This window comes from Argiope bruennichi, chromosome 8, assembly GCF_947563725.1.
Source record: "Argiope bruennichi chromosome 8, qqArgBrue1.1, whole genome shotgun sequence".
Lineage (NCBI taxonomy): Eukaryota > Metazoa > Arthropoda > Arachnida > Araneae > Araneidae > Argiope > Argiope bruennichi.
Genome location: NC_079158.1, coordinates 20,797,439 through 20,822,304, shown reverse-complemented (window position 1 = coordinate 20,822,304; position 24,866 = coordinate 20,797,439). Strand labels below are relative to the sequence as shown.

Sequence of the window (24,866 nt, the reverse complement as noted above, 5' to 3'; positions counted from 1 at the left end):
TCAACTTTTATATATTTGTGTGTTCTCGATGATGGTGCATTTTTTAACCCTTTGCTCACAAAGAAGTAATTCACTGCATAATTATTCACTTAATACAAGGACTTGTTTAATGTTCTGAAAAAAAAACTTATGTATGTAATTGTTTTAAGATAATTTTTTTCCAAAAATTAACTACATTTTTTTCATTTCTCTGTAGGTACTTTTAACAATCAAAATATTAAAAAATGAACAAAAACATCAAAATGATCCATTATTTTAAATGGTGGCTGAGAGGAGACATCTGATTGCAAAGGATTAATATCTTCAAAACTTCATTATGTATTCATCTAATAGTTAAATTAAATTTCGATTCCATGTTTGAAGCATTTCATGATAATGAACTTACAAAAAAAACTTATTTCACGATGATAATTATAGTACTGAATTATAAATGTAAGACTAAATAGGAATTAACAAAAAAGAAATAAATAAACTGAATATGAGTGGTACTCCTGAACATTGACATATACTCTCTAAGAAAGCCGTCTCCCCACCCCTTCCCTACATAAAAATTGGGGACCTTATGGAGGTCAATTTTATGGAGGTCAAAAGTACACAAAGTCTTTTGTGTTCATAGTATAGTAAAGAAAACTGAACCTGAATTTTGAACATTTTTTTCTGAACGATTGAAGTCAAAATTGAAAAAAAAAATAATGAAAACTAGAATGTTAATAACAAGCTTATATACCAAATTTAAATTACCTACATTCTTAGCGTTTTTGAATTACCGCTTTTATATGCATGCTTAGCCTCTTTCGCATACAATAAGTTTGACTTGCGCATGGAATTGCTGAATTTTTATTTTTAAATATGCCGTTAAGTTAATGCATTAAATAATTTGAAATGCAAAAACTGCTTGAAAAAGGCTACTATTTCTCAAACGCTCTTATATTATTTTAGGTATTAAAATAATAATAATGTCCCAAATAGAATATATCAACTAAATTTGATGTTATGTAAATTCATAAACCAAGGGGCTAAATGTCAAACTCTTTATGGATTTGATTCAAAATTTGATACGTATCTGCAATTAAGTGCCAAAATTATATACCAAATTTTAATTTTCTAACTCTTTGCGTTTTGTAATAACCTTGTCTATATGCCTTCGAGCGAAAATACAGAGAAATTTCTTCGCGCAAAAAATTGAGTGGTATAAAATTTTGAATGAGGAAATCTTTCTCGAGGTAGCTCGAGAAAAATTAGTATTTGATACCAATCGTTTTGAACATTTCGTTCAAAATATAATACCAATCTACAAATTTGATGTAAGGACCTCATCCCAAATTTCTTTTGTCTAGATCAAAGCATTTTTGAATTAACAGACGTAAATGTATTTTTCGGATTCAGGGAAGTCTGAATCGTGAAGATTCCACAAAATCTGATTTTTTTTTAAATTTTACACTAATTTTTCTTTGCATATTTCGTGCACAAAAAAAAGAATATCTGTAGTTTTAGTTCACTAATAAAAACATAATTTTAAAAACAGTCTTTATCAAAAAAAATTTCTGTAAGACTTAATTCATTCTCCAAACAATTCCCGTTCACTCTAATTTAAAGTCTGAAAGAACAGTAGAAAAGTCGCAAACGATTTCTTGACACAAAAGGTGCATTTGCATTCCAAAGTTGTTCTAAATTGTTTTGTTCTGCTTAAGCAGCGTTTTCTTTCAAAACGAATTCGTTACTGGAGTGTCGGAAATTAAACTGTTTTCTTCACCTTTGGCTCTCCCAACAACAAACGATTTTTTTCCCTCTTTTCACCCCCGCTCGTTAAGGGGATCATTTTTCACGAACGTCAGAATTAAATCTCCAGGGAATCATCTGTCATCTTTGCACACGGCGCACGTCTCTGCGTTTGTTGTCTTTACTATCAAAGAGGTGTTCCATAAACATTTTACACAAAATAAGGAAGTGAAGAGTGAGAAAACTTTTCAAACTGAAGTGAACGGAGCAAGGTAATCCCTCAGAGATCGAGTGGGAAATATGGGTCATAAATTAATATGCAAATTTTATGATTATCCTGTCTTAAGTTTAACTTTATTTTAAGAACGACATTTTAGCTATGCATTCAGATAAGATGGATTTTTGAATTTAATTTCAGTTAAAATTCCCCAAACTGTCTTTTATAATTCAGGGAATTAAATATATTTGTTGAAACCATTATGCACCAAAGCTTTATTGTTTCACTTTTTCAAAATAAGTTTAACATGATTACTTGAATGGAATATGAAATGAAACCTTTTTCTCAAAATATTTTACTATAATAAATAAATTAATTTGTTTTTTAATTAGAATTTATTTTATTTTTAATTTAAAAAAAAATTGAATTTGTAGTTTTTTATAGCAAGCAATTCAACAGTTACAGATAACAATTAAATGTAAAATGTCCATTATTTAGATAGAAATAAATCGAAAACAACGACGTTCCAAATATTGAAATGATGTTTTAATGAAAAATATATTGAGTGTCGAATTGGATTTAGACTCCAGAAAGAGAAACAACCAAAAAGGAAATAATCCCTTTGGTCTCTCTAGACAACCAAAATGGAAATAAATCACGGAATTTTTTTAAAACTTCAATCACCTCTTCAATTACGAATTTATTTAATCTCCTAATTAGATGGCACAACTTATTTGGAATATTTATTGTTGTTCAAATACCTATAATAATATGAAGGGCATTTGAGATTTTGAACCTTTACCAATAGATGTTTGCAGTTTAAATGACGTAATTTTTTTGCTTAAGTGAATTTTGAAAAAGGTAAAAAATGACGAAATTGGGGAAACATTCTTTTATAACCAAATTATGTTCTTAGATTTAACTGAAATAACATTATAAACTATATTATTCAATAAAAAGAATAATGTAGGGCTTTTAGGAATAAATGTTTATAAATGACTTTCTCAAATGAATGCTCTAATTATATTTAAATATCTTTGAAATGTTCAGTCTTAATTTTTGGGGAAATTACATCAAACTGATAATAAAGATTTCGATTAAACCTTAAAATAAAACTGGTTATTCATTTTATGTTTGGAGTTTTTGTAGAAAGTTAAAATTAACTTTTAGTTCAGAAAAACGCAAATCTCTTACGAAAATGTAGTGCTTGTCATAAAAAGTGTTCCTAAAATATTACCTTTCAATTACATTTACTATAATAATTGGAATCTTACCTAGTTTTATACGAAATAAATTTATATAGAAAATAGAAAATTTAAGTTAATAGAAAATTAAAAATTAAATAGCAAGAAATATTTTGAAACTTTTAAGACTATACATATTGTATTTTTTTTAAATGCTATATTTTGTATTAAAGATTTTTAAGGATATATGATGTATTTATATTATAATACATATATAAAAACATTTCCTAGTTCTAAGTGAGAAACTCGCAAAATTGCCTAATAGAGTCCGCCGTCCGATTACTTTTAGATTTACATATTATATATAGTTATATAGATTATATATATATTAATATATTTTTTTTCTGAACAGGACGTAGAAATAAATAGAAAATAGACAAACTTTGATAATTTTCAATGTTTTTTTAAATAAATTAATCTTAAGTAAGTGCATAACTTTAATACAATATTCTGACAAATAATAATCTGAGCCTGAGAAAGTTAAAAACATTTGTTTGCCGACAAAAACTGAAATAAAAATAAAATTTGATAAATGATTCGAATTATCTATGACAGTGAGAAATGGTGTTTCATCATACACCATTTCATACTGTTACAGATATTATACGATCATATATTGCATTTCAAATTTTGAATTAAGTTATATATATTTATTCATAATTTACTATCAATGAATTTGGTTTATAATTATATAACAGTTAAGATATAAAAGGTAAAATTCAAAGTTATGAAAATAACTTTGATTTTTTTCCAACTAAAATAAATGTAAGATATTTAGTATTATATTTCAAATACTGATAGTCATTTTTCAAACTTTTATACATAGTATGATATATTAAAATATTGCTGGAAATAAAAATCTGCAAGATAGGACATAGAGCTCTGAAACGATTTAACGATAGGGCAGGTTTAAATGGAAGTTTCGTGGATTGTATTTTACTTTTATTTTGCATATGAATATGCCTCATTTCTGAAATGTACCAAGGGTAGAACAGCTTCAAAACTGATTTATATAAAGCTGTATTAAGTGAAAATATATGCACTATTTTATAAATAAAAACGTGTAGGAAGAATGAAATAAATATTTTATTACTTTCATTCGGTAGAAATCGCCATATTTCATATAAACTATATCACTATCAGCGAGCAATTTTTCAAAAACTTTGAATATTCTTTTTTTTTTTTTGAGAATTATTTTTAATGGATTAAGAATTTGAAAATCTGACCAATTTTATTTCGAGTTTTTCTAACCTGTAAACAAAGTTTCAGTCACTATCAATTTCATGGAATTTCTAATAAATCGATTAACAGACATTATTTTATATAAAATAAATCATTCCTCAAAAAGTAATTCTTGTACTATCTATTTAATCTTATGAAATTATGTAAATATTAGACTTTTAAATGGACAGTTTATTTTATTTATTTATTTTGTCAACTTTTGTTTGGCTTTCATTGTATTAGCTCAGATGAAATTTCATAGATGATTTTATTTTCTTTCAATTTCTTTTATTGCAGAGATGTGATATTGTGTTTACTTATTTCTTCACAAAGATGGTATACTATTTTAATATTTCTGAAATTTAATTATAATTTTATCGATTTATGTAATTTTGTTTCCATATAAATGGTCTCGTCTTACAGAGAATTTGAATTTTTTTTTTTTTTTTTTTGCTTAATATTTATGATAGCGAAATACAAATTAAAGACTAAAAAGCAGAAATAAAAACTTTCTGTTTTTAGTATTTTGATAAGTTTGTACTTTTATAACCCTCTATTTATTAAATGTGTACGAATATTTTTGCGAGTATTGCAACATTTTTCGCACTTTAAAATTTGGTAAAACTTTCATTTATAATTTTTTAATTTTTCATTAAACATCATTTATAATTCTCTTATTTTTAATAGAAATTTTTTTATTGTGAATCATGTATTTTGAGTTCGAAATAAAAGCTTAAATCACGGGTTGTTGATAAATATGTTAAGAGAGTTGGAATTTTAATCACTCATATTTTTAAATTTTAATGAATCAATGCAATATTTGTTTCTTCTGTTAACCATTGCACCATTATTGTTCATTTGAGTTTATTTCTTCTATTTGCCATTCTTGTTTAATATACATGACAGATGAGCCCTAACGGTACGGTCTCAATTTTGGACCAAATGGTCTCGCATTTGAAACCTGATCTCATCGAGGGACCGCCGTATAAACGAACTTAGTACATGTTAAATCCATTGGGTGAAATATTCTTTCGCTAGTGTTACTCGAAAATTAGAAGAACGAGCGCCGTCTCAGATATCGTCTTCGTTATCTGATCAAGGTGTATTTCAAAATAGCATATAAATGTAACTGAACTTAATCTCACACACAAGATTTTTAAACAACTTTTTGTTTCTTTTCTTTTTATATAAAAAAAGTGTATTTTTAAAACTTTTTTTTTATTTTTATTACTTTCTGCCTTTTAGTCTTTTATGATATTTATGATTAAAAAATAATTAAAAATTTTAAAAAATTCTCAGATTCACCAATTGAGATGAATATTAAAGTCAAGCTGAAATTTTATTTCAGTTTGATCATTTCATTTAATACTTTTAGAGCTGAAGTTTCAGTTAAGCTCTGAAAGTATTAAAATATTGTAATTAAAAAAGAGTACATTCTCTCCGGTACATCAAAGAAGGAGTGAAAAATTATCTATAAAATTTCATCTTTACTGACATAATTACATACATGTGAAAATCAAATAAAAGAGATTTTAAAAAGTAGATGAATTTTATAATTCAAAAGAGAAGAAATATTTTTGAAATGAGATTTAATCAAATTTTTGTCATATCTCGTTGACATTTCACAGAAAGAAGAGTATGATTTCATGGTACAATACAATAAAAATGCATGAATACAAATGAATGGGTACAAATACCTAAGCAAACTACTTAATGGTATTAAATTCCAACCATACTTTTCATAAATTTACAACTGGAATAAATATATAATTAACTTATTTCCGTTTTTTATGTACAGGTAGAATTTGTAGCCGATAGCTTGCGCCTGGAGGTCATCGAGTTGGGGAGAACTGGTAACAAATTGATTCAACAGCAAGGAAGTGTCCAGTACTTGTGCCAAGAAGTCGAGGCCGCAGATCCCATTACTTTTACGAACAAAGAATCTTTCCTGGTGAGTATCCATTGCCGTGATTTCATTCATTTTAGCATCGTTCTTCATCTGGCAGAATTACGTATGTAGCAAAGAAACATTACTTCTCACGATGTTAATATTTAAGCTGTTGCTAGAGTTTCTCGTTGCATAATTTTTATTAGATTTACATACATGAATGTATTCAGTATGCCCCGTAATGATCGCCTCATTTCAGCATAATACATTTCCATCATCTTAGAGCATGGAAAGTGCCTAAGCATCGTCTTTCAATGACTTTGTAGAAAGATTCCTTCAAAAATGGTGCAGACAATTTGCGGTCACAAAGAAACTCCAAAGCAATCTTCAAAAATTTGTTATATCAAGCTTAAAAAACAAAGTTTCTTGTTGAGTTTTACTGGATTTGCGTACCTGAAAATATCCAATATGCCCTGTAATGACCGCATAATAATGCATTCCTATCATGTCGGAGGATTGAAAGTGCCAAGAGAAGCGTCTAGTTTTTGAGAAAATTTCATTCGGAAACGATGGAGTCAAACTTTGATCACAAAGATACTCTAAAACATACTTCAAAATCATATTGTTACAAACTTGAAAAACAAAGTTTCTTGTTACATGGCTTATATTACATTAACATATATGAAAATATTGTATGCCCCATAATGACCACATAATTTCTGAATAATGCATGGCCTTCGTCTCGGAGGATGAAAAGGACATAAAGAACCACCTTTATACGGCATATAGTTTTCAAGAAAATTTCAGTTAAAAATGGTATAGTCAAACTCCGGTCGTAAAGAAACTCCACAACAAACTTTCAAAACTTTCTTTTTAAACTTGCAAAACAGTGGTAGGCGAATGAGGCATAAAGGTTACACGGTCAATTGCTGGAAATAACCGTCCTTCATATTGCTTGCTCTGGAATGTTAAACTCGTATACATTATATTTACTAATGAGCAGCAGAATAAAGACGAAAAACCAACTTTATGTTTTCTGTCATTGGTACTTGATACTTCAATTCCTTCAAATCTTCATTATAAAATCCTCGTATTATTTAAGATTTTAATTATGAGGCTCTCTTAAGGTTCTTTTCGAGTGACCTCTACGCGATACAACAGATTTTCAAGCACAAATTTCTCGAAAATTGGAAGTCATATGGGATTGGTTCTTTGACAATGAAAAATCGCTCTGTACTGAATTTAAACGGCCATAACTTGATACTTTTTCAAACGTTAATAAATATCATTTTTCTGAATAGTAAGAAATGGCTAAGGTTTTCCAAATTTATAATATTAGTGACCCCTCTTTCATACACAATCTTAAATCTAAATCCTGTAGAATATCCGAAAATTTCTAGATTACCAAATAAATTCAGATGGTCGGTAAGATATGTAAAAATTAATTGATTTACTGTTTCATGTAAATTTAGTTTTTGTCTCACTGAGTCGTCTTCATATGTAGCAAAAAATATTTTAGTTTGTTCATCTTAAGTTATTAATGCTATACACTCCCAAGAATTTGTAGTCAGATTATCGTTTATCGCGTTAATCTCAAAATATTAAAAAAGTTCGATCACGAACAAACAGCGGCGAAAATGGTTTCCTCGAAAATGTCTCAAAAACTCATTAAAAATAGGGATATGACTCCTGCCTCACTTAAAAACTGTGAACCTTGAACAAGGCTGTAAACACCAAGAGTACTCCTTTTTTTATTTTCAGAGTCCGACGCATAAATAGTTTGTGCTCCGTAGTGAGAAAAACAGACATTCCTTTTTGTCAAACGATTGAAATCAAAATTTGATTTTAAAAAATCGTAATTTTAGTAGCAAAATCATACACCAAATTTCATTTATCTAAGTTGTGGCGTTTTTCAGTTATCGCGTTATATGCATGTAAACGTTTGCGTCCTTTTTTAGTCATTTACAGCGGAATTAGATCATCTGTGAATGTCGTGACATCCAATTCCGCTGATAATCGAGAGTTACAAAAAATTTCAAAACAAGAAATTTCTTTAAATATTTTTGTAAATTTTAAATTTTTTTGACTAAACAGAATCTCTACTAATTATGGTTGAAAAAAATTTTACTTATAAAAATGCCAAATTTTTAATTTAGTAATAGAAAATTTTATCATTATTTTATTATAGAAATTAATTTGGTCGCTTACGTTATTGTAATTTTTTTAATAATGTTTTAAGATACGGCGCTTGTCATTTATCTTTTTTCTTTTACTTTCAGTTCTATTTCTCGATACCTTTATTTCCTATAATCACACGGAAATAAAAACTGAATCAAAATTTCACTGCCGACAAAACAATATCCGACCGCAAAACGAAATATAGATTTAATAGAAGCCGCCTCTGTACCTGGGCTCAAAAGTCCTTTCATTAAACTTCGAGTGCGTGACATTGATTTTTCGTCAGTTGCAAAAACTTTTATCTTTTATTTGGCTTTGCTTTTTTCAAAAAAACAACATCCTGATTGTTTCTTTTCTTGCGATTGTAGGCTGTGAGCAGGAAAAGGCGGAAGACAAAAATAAAACCTCCGCAACAAAGCAAGAAACAGAAATTCTCTTTATCCTCAATATCTGAAATAGGTTGTATTTTCATTCCTGGAAAGAACTTCACGTTTTTGTTGGGTTCTCTGTTTTTCTTCGTTTCATAAACAATCGACGAGATGACTCTCTCCTTCCTCCATCCATCCAGAAACAGCTCTAAAGAAAAGGCGAGATGTTTTGATATTTGCTCGTGGGCTGCGCACTTTTTAAGGGAAAGGAAGAAGAGTATCAATATTGTACCAGTTTCATTTTCTGTGTTTCTTAAAACTTAACCGAATGCTAAGTTATAAGTTGCAAACCAGAATTGTTTGATTCAGGTCTCACTTTTATTGCTAACCCGTTCCTTTGTGTTTTTTGTCTTTTTCGGTGTTCGTGCATTGTTCCCAGCGGAGCTTTTCAAAACCTAGAACAAAAATTTCTTTTTCATGAGTCTTTTTGTTTTATGTCAGGCGGAAGATTTAGTGCCATTTTTTCCCCTTCGCACTTCACGATAAGCTTGTAGCAACGTAGAACACAATAATTTTTTTAAAAATTTCTTTGTTGTTTTATTTTTACTAAACTGTAAAAATAAAATTCTGAAATGAAAGATTATTAATCACAGCTTAGTTACTAAACTATTCGAATTAAAGGGGAGTATATGATATCAAAATATGATTCATTTTTACTCCGTCATATATATATATATATATATATATATATATATATATATATATATATATATATATATATATATATAATGGATTTCAAATTTTGTCGGCTAAATAAGATGTAACATATTTTGGTTTAAGTAGCGTGCAGGTTCGAAGACACAGACGAGACTTTGTATTTTTAATTTCGTTTTATTCTCTCAATATCCATCTCGGGAAAGCAATATATTTACAAGACGCAGCGCGGCACAAAAAGCAGAAGTAAGAAAAAAGGGACGAACAAATGATCACTAGTCTTATATAACACAGGATTTCTGGCCATGCGCCAATTCAATACACATGGTGACCTTTGACACCTTTTCAAGGGTACCGAAGTATCACTTTCATTTGAAACGTAGTTCTGATGGCGCATTATATTTTACAAAGGAATTAATTAAACCGAAAGTGGAATTGGATCACGAAATAAGAGAATATTTTACTATGGTCTAAATTAAGAGTTTAAAATGTCATTACATATATAGTATATGAAGTGTACAAAGATCGTAATCACCGAACAATTCGAACTCGAGATTTTAAAAAATCTCTACGTTTCAGACTTCCTCGAATCCCAATAACACATTTTTGGAATTATGTCTATCTATTTGTGAGCATGAAACCTCAAAAGCACTTTGCGCTTGGTAGATGAAATTTGGTATATTATCTTGTACCAAATTTTATTATCTTGTACCAAACAAATTTTGTCAAATTTTGAACGTATTCCATTTAGAGGACGTTTGGCTAGATGTTCAATTGTAAATGAACACGATAACTATTAAGCATAAAACGTAAGATAGATAAAAATTTGCATACAGATTAAGCATCCGTCATATCGATTCCTATGAAATTTCGAACCAAATCTCCGGAAGAATTAACCGTCTGTCGTTCAGTATTTTCTCATAGATGCAAACAGAATAACTTAAAAACGCAGTGGCCTAAAGAAATGAAATATGCCATATTATCTTATGACTACACTTGTAATTCGATGTCTGACATTGGTTTCAGTCAGTTTAACAGAGGCTTCCAAAATATATAATCGATTTTTTGCTATACGTTTAACCGCATGTCGCCATGTCACCGATAAATCGCCAAAGATTGCAAGCTTGATTCACTCCAAACATCGCAATCTTGTATTTAGTATTTGCCAGGGGCATGCGCTTACATGTTTCTGTTTTCTTTACTATGCTACGAAGCTTACAACTCTCCTATGCGAATATAAAAATATGAACACTCGTAGCGTCACGACTTTACCCACGATTCAAACTTTACCCAAGTCTTATCCTCCCAAAAATAGAGGGGGGGGATAAGACTTACATTAGAGTATGCGAGAACGTTTTGGAATAGCATTCCAGTTTGTTTTTTCTGAACATTATTAATATATATTTCATTTGAATAAGTTTAAAAAATTCTAAATCTATTTCCAATTCCATTGAATTTCTAGATGAAGTTTAAAAAATTGATTTAATTCATAACTATAAATATTTATTGTTGACCCAAACAATAAATCAATGTCTGTTTCTCAATTTGAAATCCATGCACGTTTTTATCTATTATAAACTACATATCTATAAGAATTTAACTTCTTTTTTTTTAATTTTCTGTATAAACTTTAAATTAAAATAAAAAATAAATTTAATAAATGAACTGCACAATCATTTTAATAAATTATATATTTATTTCCTAAAAAAATTATAAATGTTCAAATAAAAAATATGCATAAATTTCTAGAAATATTCGTGAAAGTAATGCATAGTACAGTAAATATGTTTTTTTTATAATTTTTTTTCGGTTATATGTCGTACTTTAATTTGAAAGATGCGAAAAAAAATATCTGCAAAGAATAGCACATCTTTGGAATATTAAAGTGACTTTAATTTTCAAATGCTAACTGTAAGCCTTTGAATTTTGAAAGAAAATTGATATTAGTATTTTTATAAGTAGCTAGAATGTTCTGTTTTCAATTTATGAATTCGAGAGTGCAATTCCAAATTGCAATTCATGAATTCGTGAGTACAATTCCTCTTATGCATTAGAATTTCCTTCCCGTCTTAGTTCTAAAACATGGTTATGATATATCACGTGAATATTTCTAATATATCATAACCTTGTTAGTATCCATAAATAATCTTGTTATATCCACAAATAAGTTAGTAGAAGAATTTTAAGAAGATCGGGACTTTGTTACAGTTCAGCAGAAAACGAATTCGCTCTCCTTTCTTTTCGCGGCTAAAACAAAAAAATATTATAAAATCAGATAACAATAAAATTTGCATAAATTAATTAGATTTGATTGAAATTTTACCATGCTGGAGTAATTGACATCGATGGGAAAGAATTAATTTGAGATCAGTTCATTCTTGAAAGTATCCACAGAAAAAACTTCTCAGTTAAACAGGGAGAAAATATGAATATTTTATTAATAGATTTTTTTGCGTCCGTCGAAAACCTTTGACTGCATAATATAAATGCGACTAATACGGAACTAATTTGAAAATTATGTTGTGACCAATTATTTCTGAATTTCTCATTTCTTTCAATTTATACTACACATAATACCATGACTTCCGTATAACATTCTGTTTAAAGATAGTCATGCACCATCGTTTTCACTCTTCTGTAATTTTATATTTTCTTGATTATAAATATAAATAATGAATGGTGTTTGTAATCATGTGCCATGGCTTATGTTGTCATGAGTTTTTTAACCATAATCATCATGTTGTATTGAGTCTTGTCATATTTGCTTTCACAGAGATCAACTTCAGTGCTAAATTATTAAGATTTGCGAGTCTTTTATAATTTGTGTAACATATTTATTTCGGAGTCTCTGCCCAGCTTGGAGGCTGCCATACATATAATAGCATGCCATCCGTATTAAATTCTGTTCAAAGAGAGTCATTCGCCATCATTTCTTTCTCCTTTAATTTTATATTTTCATGATTATAAATTTAAATATTGGTGTTTCTAATCAAAGATCGTGATATATGCTGCATTGAGTTTATAATCATAATCACGATGTCTGCACGAGTCATGTCATTGTCATAAACGATTTCACTGAGATCAATTTCTGTATTTGGTTGTTAAGATGTACAAATCTTTAACAGTTTGTGTGACTTATTTACTTCGCAGGCCCTGCCGAGCTGGGATGCTGCCAGAAGCGGAAGCATCGCCTTCAAGCTCCGCACCAACGAAGCCAACGGAGTTCTCATGTACAACACCGGTGCCACTGCTCAAGGGGACTTCTTCGCATTCGAGCTCCTGGATGGACACGTGTTTCTCTTGCTCAATCTAGGCTCCGGTGCTGTCAAGGTGCGCATCATTTTAATGAATCGGAAGAATTAGATATACAATTTAAAAGTATAAAACTCTCAGCAGCATGAAAGTTATATTGCTTGTAATGATGTTGATATGGGCAGTAACTTTGAGATTTCCTTAGTATATCGTTACCATAGGATTGGCGCAGTATGGCCAAATATGGCTCTTGCGCCAATAAAACACACAAACCAAATCAAATTTTTAGTATATCGTTCGTAGTTATTGGCGAAAGAGTCACATTTGGCCATACTTATTCCTTATTAATTGGTTCTGTATATCTGAAAAAAACTAATTTTAGCCTATAACGCCTAGCATCTCATTTATAAGAGAATTGCTTTTCATTTCCTTGATTAAACCGAAAGCATTCGACTTTGTTCTTTTCTTTAATTTTATGACAAGTTAATGTGCATTCCCAAACTTCTAAGCAATTTTCAACCGTACTTCCTATTTGCCAGATTTTGAAATCAAAATATTGTCATTTTTGATTTTTTGTTACTTTGATTTATTTTATATGTCATGCAAAGAATTTTAAATTAATTATATTTTTTTATATGTTACTATTTTAAAAATCTTTTAACACACAATCTATGAAAATATCTTTTAATATAATAAATAGAAATCTTTATATGTAATTTATAAAAAGTCTTTTAAAGTAATCTATAAAACGTTTTTAACGTAATCTATAAAAAGTCTTTTAATATAATTTATCCTTAATTTTTTTACCTAATTTTATAATCCTTTCATTTTACACCTTTTGATACAATGATATCTTATAAAACGGCTGTGAATTCAGCCATTTGATATTAGAGTATTGCAGTGGAAATGATGACAAATAAAAAGTCGCCAAAGATTGGGTCCGACAAAAGGAAAGGTTTAATTTAAACACAATTTATTAAGAGGAAATAAAATTGAACACATGATGAACTATTTACAGATATGGACACTTATAAATACATAAACGGTCATTACAGAACCTGAGACCAGTACAGAACCGAACCATGTTACAAACATAATGACACGTATTTATATCATCTATTAATTCTTAAATTTGTATATTAGCTACAGCTGCCAGGTTAAATAAATGTCAGATACGATACCAATTAAATAGTTAAATGTTTAATGTGAAGTGAAGTGATTTACTCATACTAATGACGCACTATAGCAGGTTCAAAATGCATTGCATCATTTTTCAATAAAGTACGGGAGACAAAATTTCCTAACACCTTTTATAATGATTTTCTACTAATTTTTCAATAATTTTTCTATTACAGTAATTTTGCTCCTCTTTTATCTTAATCTTCATCTTTTTAACATAATTTAAAAGAAATTTACGGAAATTTGTATTTTAAATTAGGAATCAACTGATTAGAGCAATTTACGATTGTGTAGATTAATTAAAGCAGATGCGATAACGTCGTGCCGTAGATTCATCTAATCAGACTTAACGCGCTGTAATCACACTTTTGAACGCAGACAGGATTTAGTGGAACTGATATTAGTAGTCGAATATGTACGGGATTGGGGGTATCTCTAGAAATTGTCTTTCGGTGGTGAAAAGATTTTTACACTAACAATTATGATTGTCGTGGCATGCTCAGCTGCGCTAGTATATCAATGATTATTGTACTATTCCAAAACTGCTTTTTATGGCATATACCAGTTCCTAATATTATCGTTCTATTACCTTCTTGTAATAAAAGTTGAATAAGCTGAGTCTTTTCAGATGAATCAATGACACAGAGTCACTTGTTCTATTGTTTTTGCTGTATTCGACGGTACTTCGCCACTTTGAATCATATGATATAAAAAAAAACATCTGCTAGAGAAGATACATAGTTCAACTATGGCAAATAAGTCTCGAGAACTAAAATCTCAATTTCACATGAGCGCGCATTATTAATAATAGTTTAATATTCTAGATCATCTAAGATATTGACCATTTTTAAAGATCAATCTTAAAATTAATTCATGCTATAAATTTTGATCTTAAATAGAAACATGTAGGAAAATGTTGCTATTGTGAAAACTTTAAATGTGAAAGTTATAGATGATAGGAGAATTTTGAACGGTCTTTTGTTTATAAAAAAGCGAAGTTGCGTTTAAAAATACTTTACGGTGGATTTTGTTTTTGCATCTTACTCTCAAGCTTAGACAAGTTTTTTATTTGTTTCTCCTCATATTTCTACTCTGCTAAATTCATTTTGTACGAGGTAAGATTGTTCCTTTATATTTTGTGAATTTTTTCTTCATTGCAAGCTGAGTCGCACATTTGTATCAGTGCAAGACTTTAGTGATGAGTCCTTTCAATTGAATTCTGAAACTCTCGCCTTCAACACGATGCCTCAAATTACTGACATTTATTTTTTGAATGAAAAACCTGCCAAGGACCTTGTGCTAAATTTAGGTCAGAAACATTACGAGGAAATAAACGTTATTTTTTCTAATGCGAATGCTTCTTCTCAAATACCGCGCACAAACCCCATTCTGATGCAAACTTTCATAAAGCAAAATATCGACAGACACTCAAATATCATGAACATGAGATTTACCCGGCAAGGGAAACTAATTTTTACTACAAAGGATCCGGGATGCGCAAAACAACTTCTTAGCTTAGAGCAGATTAACGATACTAAGGTTACTTCAAACGTTATTTGGGAAGGAGTTACTTCTAGATTTCTGCTTATTGATATGCCCACATGTGTTCCACTCAAAGAAGTTGCAGATGAACTGCGACAGTTTAACGATATTGAAATCAGAGAGATGAGACGTTTTGTCAAACAAAATTCGACACAACAAACTTCTCCAATTCTCGTAACAATTCTGGGTACTTCTCTTCCAGATTCAGTTAAACTTTGGCTTACAGTCCAGAAAATTCGACCTTTTATTGATCGGCCTAGACAGTGTTCAAAATGTTACAGTTTCCTACACCCATCTAGGATATGTTCGAAAGACCAAGTTTGCCAATTATGTGGAACAGAACACGTTGGAAATTGTCAAAACCCAGTTAAATGCATTAATTGTCAAGGTTCTCATGCAGCAACATCTAAAGCATGTCCCTTGTACGTCAAAGAACAACAAATTTTGGATCTAAAATGTCGTAACCACCTCACTACGGGGGAAGCACGACGCATATTTAATGCATCTTCTAATACAACTTATGCGACTGTTACTAGATCGAACACGGAACCCATTGACTTTGAAAAATCTTTAAACGACAAAATGGAATCCATCATCCAAAACATCAACAAAAAGATGGAACAACATTTCAACGACAAAATGGAATCCATCATCCAAAACATCAACAAAAAGATGGAGCAACATTTCAATGCTCTATTGGAAATATTTCAAAAGACGGTCGAGTCTATGGTGCAACAGTTAATTCATGTGATTGACAAAGGTGAAAAAATTAAATCTCCATCCAGGAAGAAAAAAGCTTTACTTAATGCTTCGAAAAACTTCGCTAGTTCTACTAGTCAACCCATGCAATGGGACGCTGGTGGCCCTGCTGGGACTTCGGATTAATAATCTTTTTTTTTTGCGCTTTGTTTCCTTTTTGCTGTTTTATGTTTCCTCTCCCACTTTACTGCTTGTTATTTGTTTCTCTTCTTTACAAAGCGCTGCTTCAATTTTATCTTTCCCAAATGCTTGGGGTTTTTTTTTTGGTTTTTTTTTTTGTGTGTGTGTGTGTACGTCACCCCGGTGTTTGGTTGACCTCTTGCAGAGTTTGCAGATTGCTTTTTCCTTTTCTGTTGGTTTAATTTATTAGGATGCGTTTTGTTCAGTGGAATTGCCGTAGTATTAGGAATAAAAAAATCTGGCTTGGTATTCCTCCCTTCTCAATTTCAGATTTCTGGATTTTTCAAGAAACTTTTCTTTATGCTGAAGAAGATTTTAGTTTCTATAAAAAAAGGTTTTTTAGATCTCACAGGGAAGGCAGACTGGGAGGGGGCCTTTTAATTGGAATCCCCGATCATTTGTCGGCATACATAATCCCTTACGATGTACCTCAAAATTCGGACGTGGAAATACTCACCGTTAAAATCATTACAGCTTCTCTAAACTTTTGTATAGTAAACATTTACGCTTCTACAGGTTTTGACATTGAAATTTTCGGAAACTTTTTTAACTCACTTTCTGAACCAACGTTCATCTTTGGTGACTTTAATTTACATCACCCTTTTTGGGGCTCAACCACTTCTTCCAGACTCAGCAACAATTTTGTCGATTGGTTAACGGATTCAAATTTTGTCATTTTAAATACTTCGAACCCGACGCACATTACTCCTGCAGGTAACCAATCACTTCTGGATCTTACCCTTTGTTCCAAATCACTCTTCTGTAGCTCAGATTGTTTTGTTGCTGAATCATCTTTTGATAGCGACCATTTCCCCATAATTTCCACCTGCAAAGTTTTACACAACAAACAAAGGTTCCTCACAGAAATTAAATGGCAATCTATTCTTTTTCAATCGGAAAAAATTTTTGAAGATACAAATCTTAACCTAGACTCAGTTTCATCAAACATTTCAGAAATCATATCCAATAATACTAGAAAAATACCTTTGAATAACAAACAATACCCACCCTGGTGGGATAAAACCTGTCACAAACTTTACAACCTTAAAATCATATATCGGAAGAAAGCATTAAAATGCATATCAACTAAATTTTGGATTCTTCACAAAAAATTCGCAAGCAGATTCAAATTTTATAGTAAACAAGCAAAACAAAAATTTTGGGATAATTTATGTAATAGTGCAAGAAATCCTCGTTTATTTTATTCTATCTTAAGAAAACTGAATCAGCAATATGAAGATAATAACTCCTTCAACACCATTTCTGTTAACAATTCTTTTATCACAAACCCATTCGTGCAAAGTAATCTGTTCGCAGAATTTTATGCCAACAATTCCAGTACTCACGAGCCATTACCAATCCAGTTTACGGACAATCAGGAAAGCGAATTAAACGGAGCACTTCAAATGGAAGAATTACAATTCGCAATTAAAAAATCAAAAACAACAACCCCAGGTCCAGACAATATTCCCGCATCCTTTTTCAAAAAACTTAACAAAAATGCAAATTATTACATCCTTCAATTATTTCAACAGATTTTTAACACAGCATATGTTCCCAAAACATGGAAACATGCACTTATTATTCCCATTCCAAAACCAAATAAAGACAAGCTTCAGATAACATCATATAGGCCAATAGCTCTAACATCTGTTTTTTCCAAAATCTTTGAACGTATCTTATGTAAAAGAATTACTGATTTTCTTACAAAGAACAAAAAACTTCATCCAAAACAATTTGGTTTTTTACCATACAAGGACAATAGGGCAGCCACTTACTCATTATATTACAGCATTTCAAAAGCAAAGAGGGAAAAAAAACATTTCATTGGTATTAGTCTCGACATCGCAAAAGCTTATGATTCGGTTTATATTGACGGATTGATATATAAATGCTTGGAATTGGGCATCTGCGGGAAGATATGCGCTTGGTTGCATCAATTCCTTAGTCACCGTTCGTTTCAAGTGCGATGGAGACAAACACTCTCCGACATAAGAATTACAAACAAAGGATTAGCACAAGGTAGTGTCCTCTCGCCAATCTTATGGGCAATTTTTATATCGGATTTTTTTGAAACTCTTGAAAATGAAGTTGATTGTTTGATCTTTGCGGACGACATATTTATATTTTGCTCGCATCAGTCTATTGAACTTATTGCTAAGAAATTACAAAAAACAATGGAAAACGTACATCAATGGTGTACGTATTGGAAGCTTTCAGTTAATGCAGAGAAAAGTTACATAGCCGATCTTTCAAACAAAATTAATTTTACCCACCCAAATATCTCACTAGCAGGAACGAACATCCAATGGAAAAACTCAATTACATTCCTCGGAATTCCTTTTTCAAAAAGAAATCAAAACGGATCGATCTTAAATAAAATTAAAAATAAAGCTTTAAAAAAAATCAACGCATTAAAGGGTTTTGCATATAAACATTATGGCCCAAGAACAAAAGATTTAATCACAATCACAGACAATAGCATTTGCAGCTTATTTTTTTACGCCAGTCCCATTATCAACAAATTTCCAGAAACTCACATGAAAGCATGTAATATTATTCAGACCAAAGCACTTCGCATTGCACTTGGTGTTCCACAGTGGACACCAAATAAAGCTCTCCTTTACATCTCCAATCAGGAAATTCTCAGTGAAAAAATCAAACGTTTATCCTTACAATTTCTCATTAAGCAGATTTCTATCAGTTCCTTCTCCGCCATCTACAAATTAGATTTAGAACATTTCAATCTTGCTCTTATTGAACAGGACAAAATTTTTCTGGATAAAATTTTTTCTGATCTAAACATTAATTGGAATCGCATTATTTCTGATCAACATTTTTTGCAACTTCCAAGAGAAAATTGCAGTATTATTATTTCAAAATACCCTTTTCAAAACAAATCTCTCCCACACTCAGCTATTAATGGCAGTTTTCAAGAAACGCTTCAAAAGGACTTCAAACAATGTTTCATTATCGCAACTGATGCATCGAAATCGCAAAACTTAACTTCAATCGCCGGCATTTCGGATCTGTCTCAATTTGCTTTTCGAACCCACAACATCAATTCAATTTTTACAGCTGAAGCTCTTGCAATTTACCAGGCTCTGGACTATCTTTCCGTTCCTGAGAAACATTTACTTCTTCTTACAGATAGTCTTTCAGTTCTTACAGCACTTCAAAAATTTTCATATAAATCCCCATCCATTATTCATAAAATTGTGGCCAAAATTGTGGAAAAATCTCAGATTAACCAACATATTACTTTTCTTTGGATCCCAGGGCATTCGACAATTTTATGGAATGAAAAAGCGGACTTGATCGCAAAATCAGTTACAGAAATCAGCCCATGCATTGAATGGATCGCATCGGAAGACATCATCTCACGCATCAAACAAATCTCAAAAAGAAAAACAACAGACAGCTATAGACAGAGCAAATATTATGAAATTCTTGGTGAAATTCCAGACATAAAAAATATTGCTAAATGGACAAGAAATAGAAGAGAAGACATCATTTGCGCTAGAATATCTACCAAAACACTCATTACACCTGGCCTTCTACATCGTTTTAACCTGTCGAATGAACCAAATTGCGAAACATGCCACTCTTTGAATAATTTGGATCATATCTTACTGCACTGCCGAAAATACTCAAGCGTAAGACGTTGCCTGTGGTCGAAGTTGGGCCTCAACTCTCTTTCAAGCTGTAATTTCAAACAACTCACGAGCAAAGCATTTGCAGATAAACTCTCTCTCCATATTTTCCTTCAACACTTGAAATTTTTTGATATTTATTGATTGAAGATATTGTTGAACGCTGGGATGACAGCCTTTGTAGCTAAAAATCCCTAAATCCCCCTCATTCAAACAAACAAACAAACAAACTTTGAATGTATAACTATTATCAGACTTTTATTCCACTTATAGGAATATCACGAATAAATGAATTCGTTCTGTTCCTAGATTTCCTTCGCAATGAAAATTCGAAATCCGTGCATGTACAAACGTTTGTCTGTAGCTTAGGTGCACCAAATGTGACACTTGTCTTTAGCTAAGGAGCGCCAAATGTAAAGCTAATCTGTAACTGAGGCACGCCAAATGTAACGCTAGTCTGTAACTGAGGTACGCCAAATATAACGCCTTTAATTCCAAAGTTGAAACTTTATCACCAAACCACATGACCCCTCGAACACCAAAGCTTCGAATAAAAGGATTAATTAAAACTTCCTTTGTTCTTTTTATTTATTTTGCTTGAAAGAAATTCAAAAACTGAAATTCGAATTGAATGAAAAAATTGCGAATAATCATTATGTAATATACATCTTTTAGTGCAATTGTGAGATCCCAAAATTTCTCTTGTTTCTTGATTTTAATAGAGTTTCGTAAACAAGGCAAATAAGCTGTACTGCCTAGAATAATAACCATTGCCCATAATTACAGTTTCTATAACATGATTACCATTTTAATCCTATTTTTGAACAATAGTATAATAAACCTATTTTTCGGAGAAAAATTATTACTAAAACAGTATCGAAAACATCAGAATTATAACGAAAGTTCCTCCATTTTATTATCGTTTGACGAACACGTAATCACGTAACAGATTCTGGTAATTAATTATTGAGGTATGTAAAATAAAGGATTTATTTTCACTCAAAAAGCGCCATATGCTTTGAGAATCTTAGAGCAAGACAAAGAATATGACATTATGTAGTTATATCTCATTCGCATCAAAGTTTAACGTCTTATGAATTGTCTTCATCAAAGTAAATAGTTCAGTCCATAAAAGACAGAATTCATTTGTGGCAATTTTCGGAAATATATTTTAACATTTCATAATCGTTGTTGTTTTGTTTTTGGCAACATTAAAATTTCTTATTCTGTGTTTTTCTGGAATTTATTAACTTAATTCATCTTAATTGTACGCCGTTAAAATTAATTTACAGTCACCTTTACATTAAAGCTTATATAAAGTTAGAGAGTAATTATTTGAGTAATGATTTAAGTTAATGAATAAATCTTACTCTTTAGTCAATTTATCAAAACTTAATGAATCCAAAATTCTATGTCATATTTGAAATCTGAGAGATTCTTTTAGTTTCAGAATTTAGTTTGGCAACTTTAATTACTTGTTGCCATGATTTAGGTTCCAAAACGCTTTATTCAAGAATAATGATAAGGAAAACTTATTAGAGAAATTTAACAACTGAATATTCCTCAGTCTCTAAATGAATATAGCGTGTCATGAATTAACGAACTGTGAAAACGAATGTTTATTTACCTATTTATTTCAAGAATAATGCATTTTGTTACTGACAATAGAAATCGAAATGAATAATAAATAATATGAATTCATTATCGTTTGTTTCTCTAAATGTTAAATTTATTTCGGAGATTTTAACTATTAATACTAGTTAAATTTTAATTAGCTTCCTGGATATTTCTAATCTCAGGAGATTCCTATAATGCTAATAAATTCAGTAGTTCTGAATATTGTGTATTAATACAGTACCTGAAATGTGTCGAAAATATTTTTCAAATAATTGAGCTGCTCAAAAAATATAATTAGTCAATGATTAAGCAGATAGCTGAAAACACATACGCTGTTAGAAATAATACATTTGAAATGCGTTGTTAGAATAATGCATATTTTAAAAGTTTTCTCTCAAAATATTCCAAATACTTTATTTTATATTGACTTATCTTTGCTTTAGAAGAATAGTCTTTATTAGAAATTATGAGCTTTGTTCATTTTTAATAATACAATCAACAGGTTTCATCCCTTATTTTTACTCTTTTATCCCAGGGGATTTTAAGCTAGTTTAATCATAGTGCTTGATGACGTAAATTTAAACAGTGTGCCGCAGCAACTCAGAATAATAATGTTCTAGTTATACATTTTTAACTTCAGACTGATTTGTTTTATTTCATATCACTATAACAAATATTAAATTACTTATTTTTAATTACGTATGTAAGTCAACAAATGTTGAAAGTGACCTTGTGGGCAATAGTGGTTTATGGCAGCATATGATAAATAAAAAGTTTATAAAAAATATAGTGCTAAAAATTTTGTTCAATTTTAGCAGTACCAATCAATGAATTGGAAACTTCTTTTCAATTCTTTATGGGAATTCTTTAGCCTGCTTATGTTTAAGCGTGAATTCTACTAGATGCTGGAATACTTTTAAGGCCACAGAATACCTACTTGTCTTTGGACAAACAAAACTAAAAGCAAAATCTTTTTTTATATGCTCAATCCGTCGTTTACCTGACATTCTCAATTAATTGGGCATAAATTTGAAATTTTACGATGAATAGATAAATAATGGAACACAAAGATATTTGCGTAGAGCCTGTGCTGGATAACTTTAGAAAACTGCCCGATGAATATAAAACTTCCTTCAAATATTTTATCGAACCTCCTTTATCCTGTATTTGGTTAGGCATAAATTCAACAAAACGTTGAAACACTTTTGTTCAGAAAATACCTGCCTGTCGGATTAAATAAATCCAAGATATTGTTTTTTAATATGTTCTGCCAACCATTTCCCTGATATTCTCTATTAATTGGATATAAATTTTGACTTTACGATGGACAAATAAACATTAGTACTCAAATGCTTTTTCGCAGAGCCACATTTGCACAGTTTTAGGATATTTCTCAATGATTTAGAAACTTGCTTTCAGTATTTATAGAGCCTTTTTTTATCCCGTATTTGATTTGGTATGAATTCTACGAAGCGCCGAATTGCATTTGTCCAGAGAATACTTACTTGTCTAGACAAAAAAATTTCAAAAGACTTCTAGAAGACAAAAGATTGCTTTTTGATATGTACTATCCACCATTTACCTAATGTTCTTAATTAATTGGATATAAATATAGATATAGACTTTATGATGAACAAATTACATGCTGGAACTCGGAGGCATTCTCACAGCCATTCACAGAGTCTCTCTCATACCACTATTGTATAATTTTAGAGATACTTTCCAGTTAATTAGAAACATATATTCAGTATTTTTGGACTTCTTTTAGCCCATATTCGGTTAGGTATAAATTTTGTAAGACTTTGGAGTACACTTAAATCCACAGAAAGCGAGCCTATTTTTGAACAATGTCATTTGCGCGATAAAGATGGACCTTGACCTGCAAGAATGTTTATGTAGTACGTGGAAGACACACTGTTCTCAAAAAATAGCAAAGAACCCTTGCCAGCCCAGCAAAACATGCTCTAGAACAGGATAAAACCGTTGTAAAACTTAGGTAATGAGCGTTTCTTGCGTGATCTCTTCCCTTTTCTACATTTATTCATATCTTCATGGATTTTTAATTGATTTGGTAGTAGTTTGTATTCTATTAAAAGTTGTAGTCAAAGAACAAGATAAAGTAACTACAGCCTATTTGGGTTAATATATTGTAACTTCTCTTCATATATAGTTTTAATCTTCTATCATGACTATTTAGAAAACTAATATTATTTCTCCTTGTCTTTGGCTTGTTTCAGTTGTGAGATTTCTTGTTTCGTTGTTGACATAAAAAATACTTCAGGTTTTAAGATTAAGCTGAAAAGTCTTTTTGTGAGCTAATAATAAATATTAATAAATACTGATGATTGTCAGCTTACTTTTCTATAATGACATAAAATGCAGGATAATTCAAAATTATTGGTCCGATTAAATGTGATTATAACTATTTACTTAGAGATAATACAAAAAAAAAATTGTTACGAATCTGTGATGAGGCTTCCCGGCATAGTTGGTTCCATAGGAGGTCCCAGAGCTTGGCGACAATTTGGCGACGAATTTGGCGACTTTGGCGCTAAAATAGATTATACCCGAAACATAAAGAATTTTCCCGAACCGTCCAGTAGGAACCGAGATACGCCTCGAACGTTCCTGATTGGTTGAGAGGCTTCTAGCCCCGCCTCCTGAGACCTATAAAAGGAGCAGCTGCCGCAGTCATCATGAACTTAGTAGCGCGAGAGTAGTCGGGATCGACGGTGAGGAACTGGTCTTCCAGGGATAAGCGGAGCAGCGACGGAGTGAAGCTAGTGCTGAACTAAGCTGTGCGCTACTGTCTGCAGTAGAGTCTTATTGAATGCTGCTGTATGCTGCACGTCTCGGCTGAAGATAATCGTCTTCTGTGCTGTATATAGTTGTCGTCTTTGTGCTGTCCTGTATGTCTTCGTGTAAATAAACGTCGTTGTTTCATTTTCTACTGCTGATTGAGTGTTCTCCACACCATATAACTCCCACTATCCAAACGAACCCCGGAAAATTTCGTAACGATATTAATAGAGAATTGCTGGTGAAAGATTGAAATTTCGTTGGATCTTGAGCAAGAGCTATGAATCGGAATATGTGCGTGTCGTCATAAATAAAATTGTTACTGAATATCATTCT

The 24,866-nt window shown here is 30.9% G+C and overlaps 1 protein-coding gene across 1 annotated transcript in view; it reads left to right on the top strand.

Annotated features, from left to right (window-relative positions):
• The window catches only part of LOC129981085 (neurexin-1b-like), a 321,421-nt gene that overhangs the window by 213,341 nt on the left and 83,214 nt on the right, over positions 1-24,866 (top strand). Inside the window, exons 6-7 of the mRNA XM_056091735.1 lie at positions 6,200-6,352; positions 12,700-12,879. Coding sequence (XP_055947710.1) covers positions 6,200-6,352; positions 12,700-12,879 — 333 coding nt within the window. The remainder of the gene's footprint in view (positions 1-6,199; positions 6,353-12,699; positions 12,880-24,866) is intronic.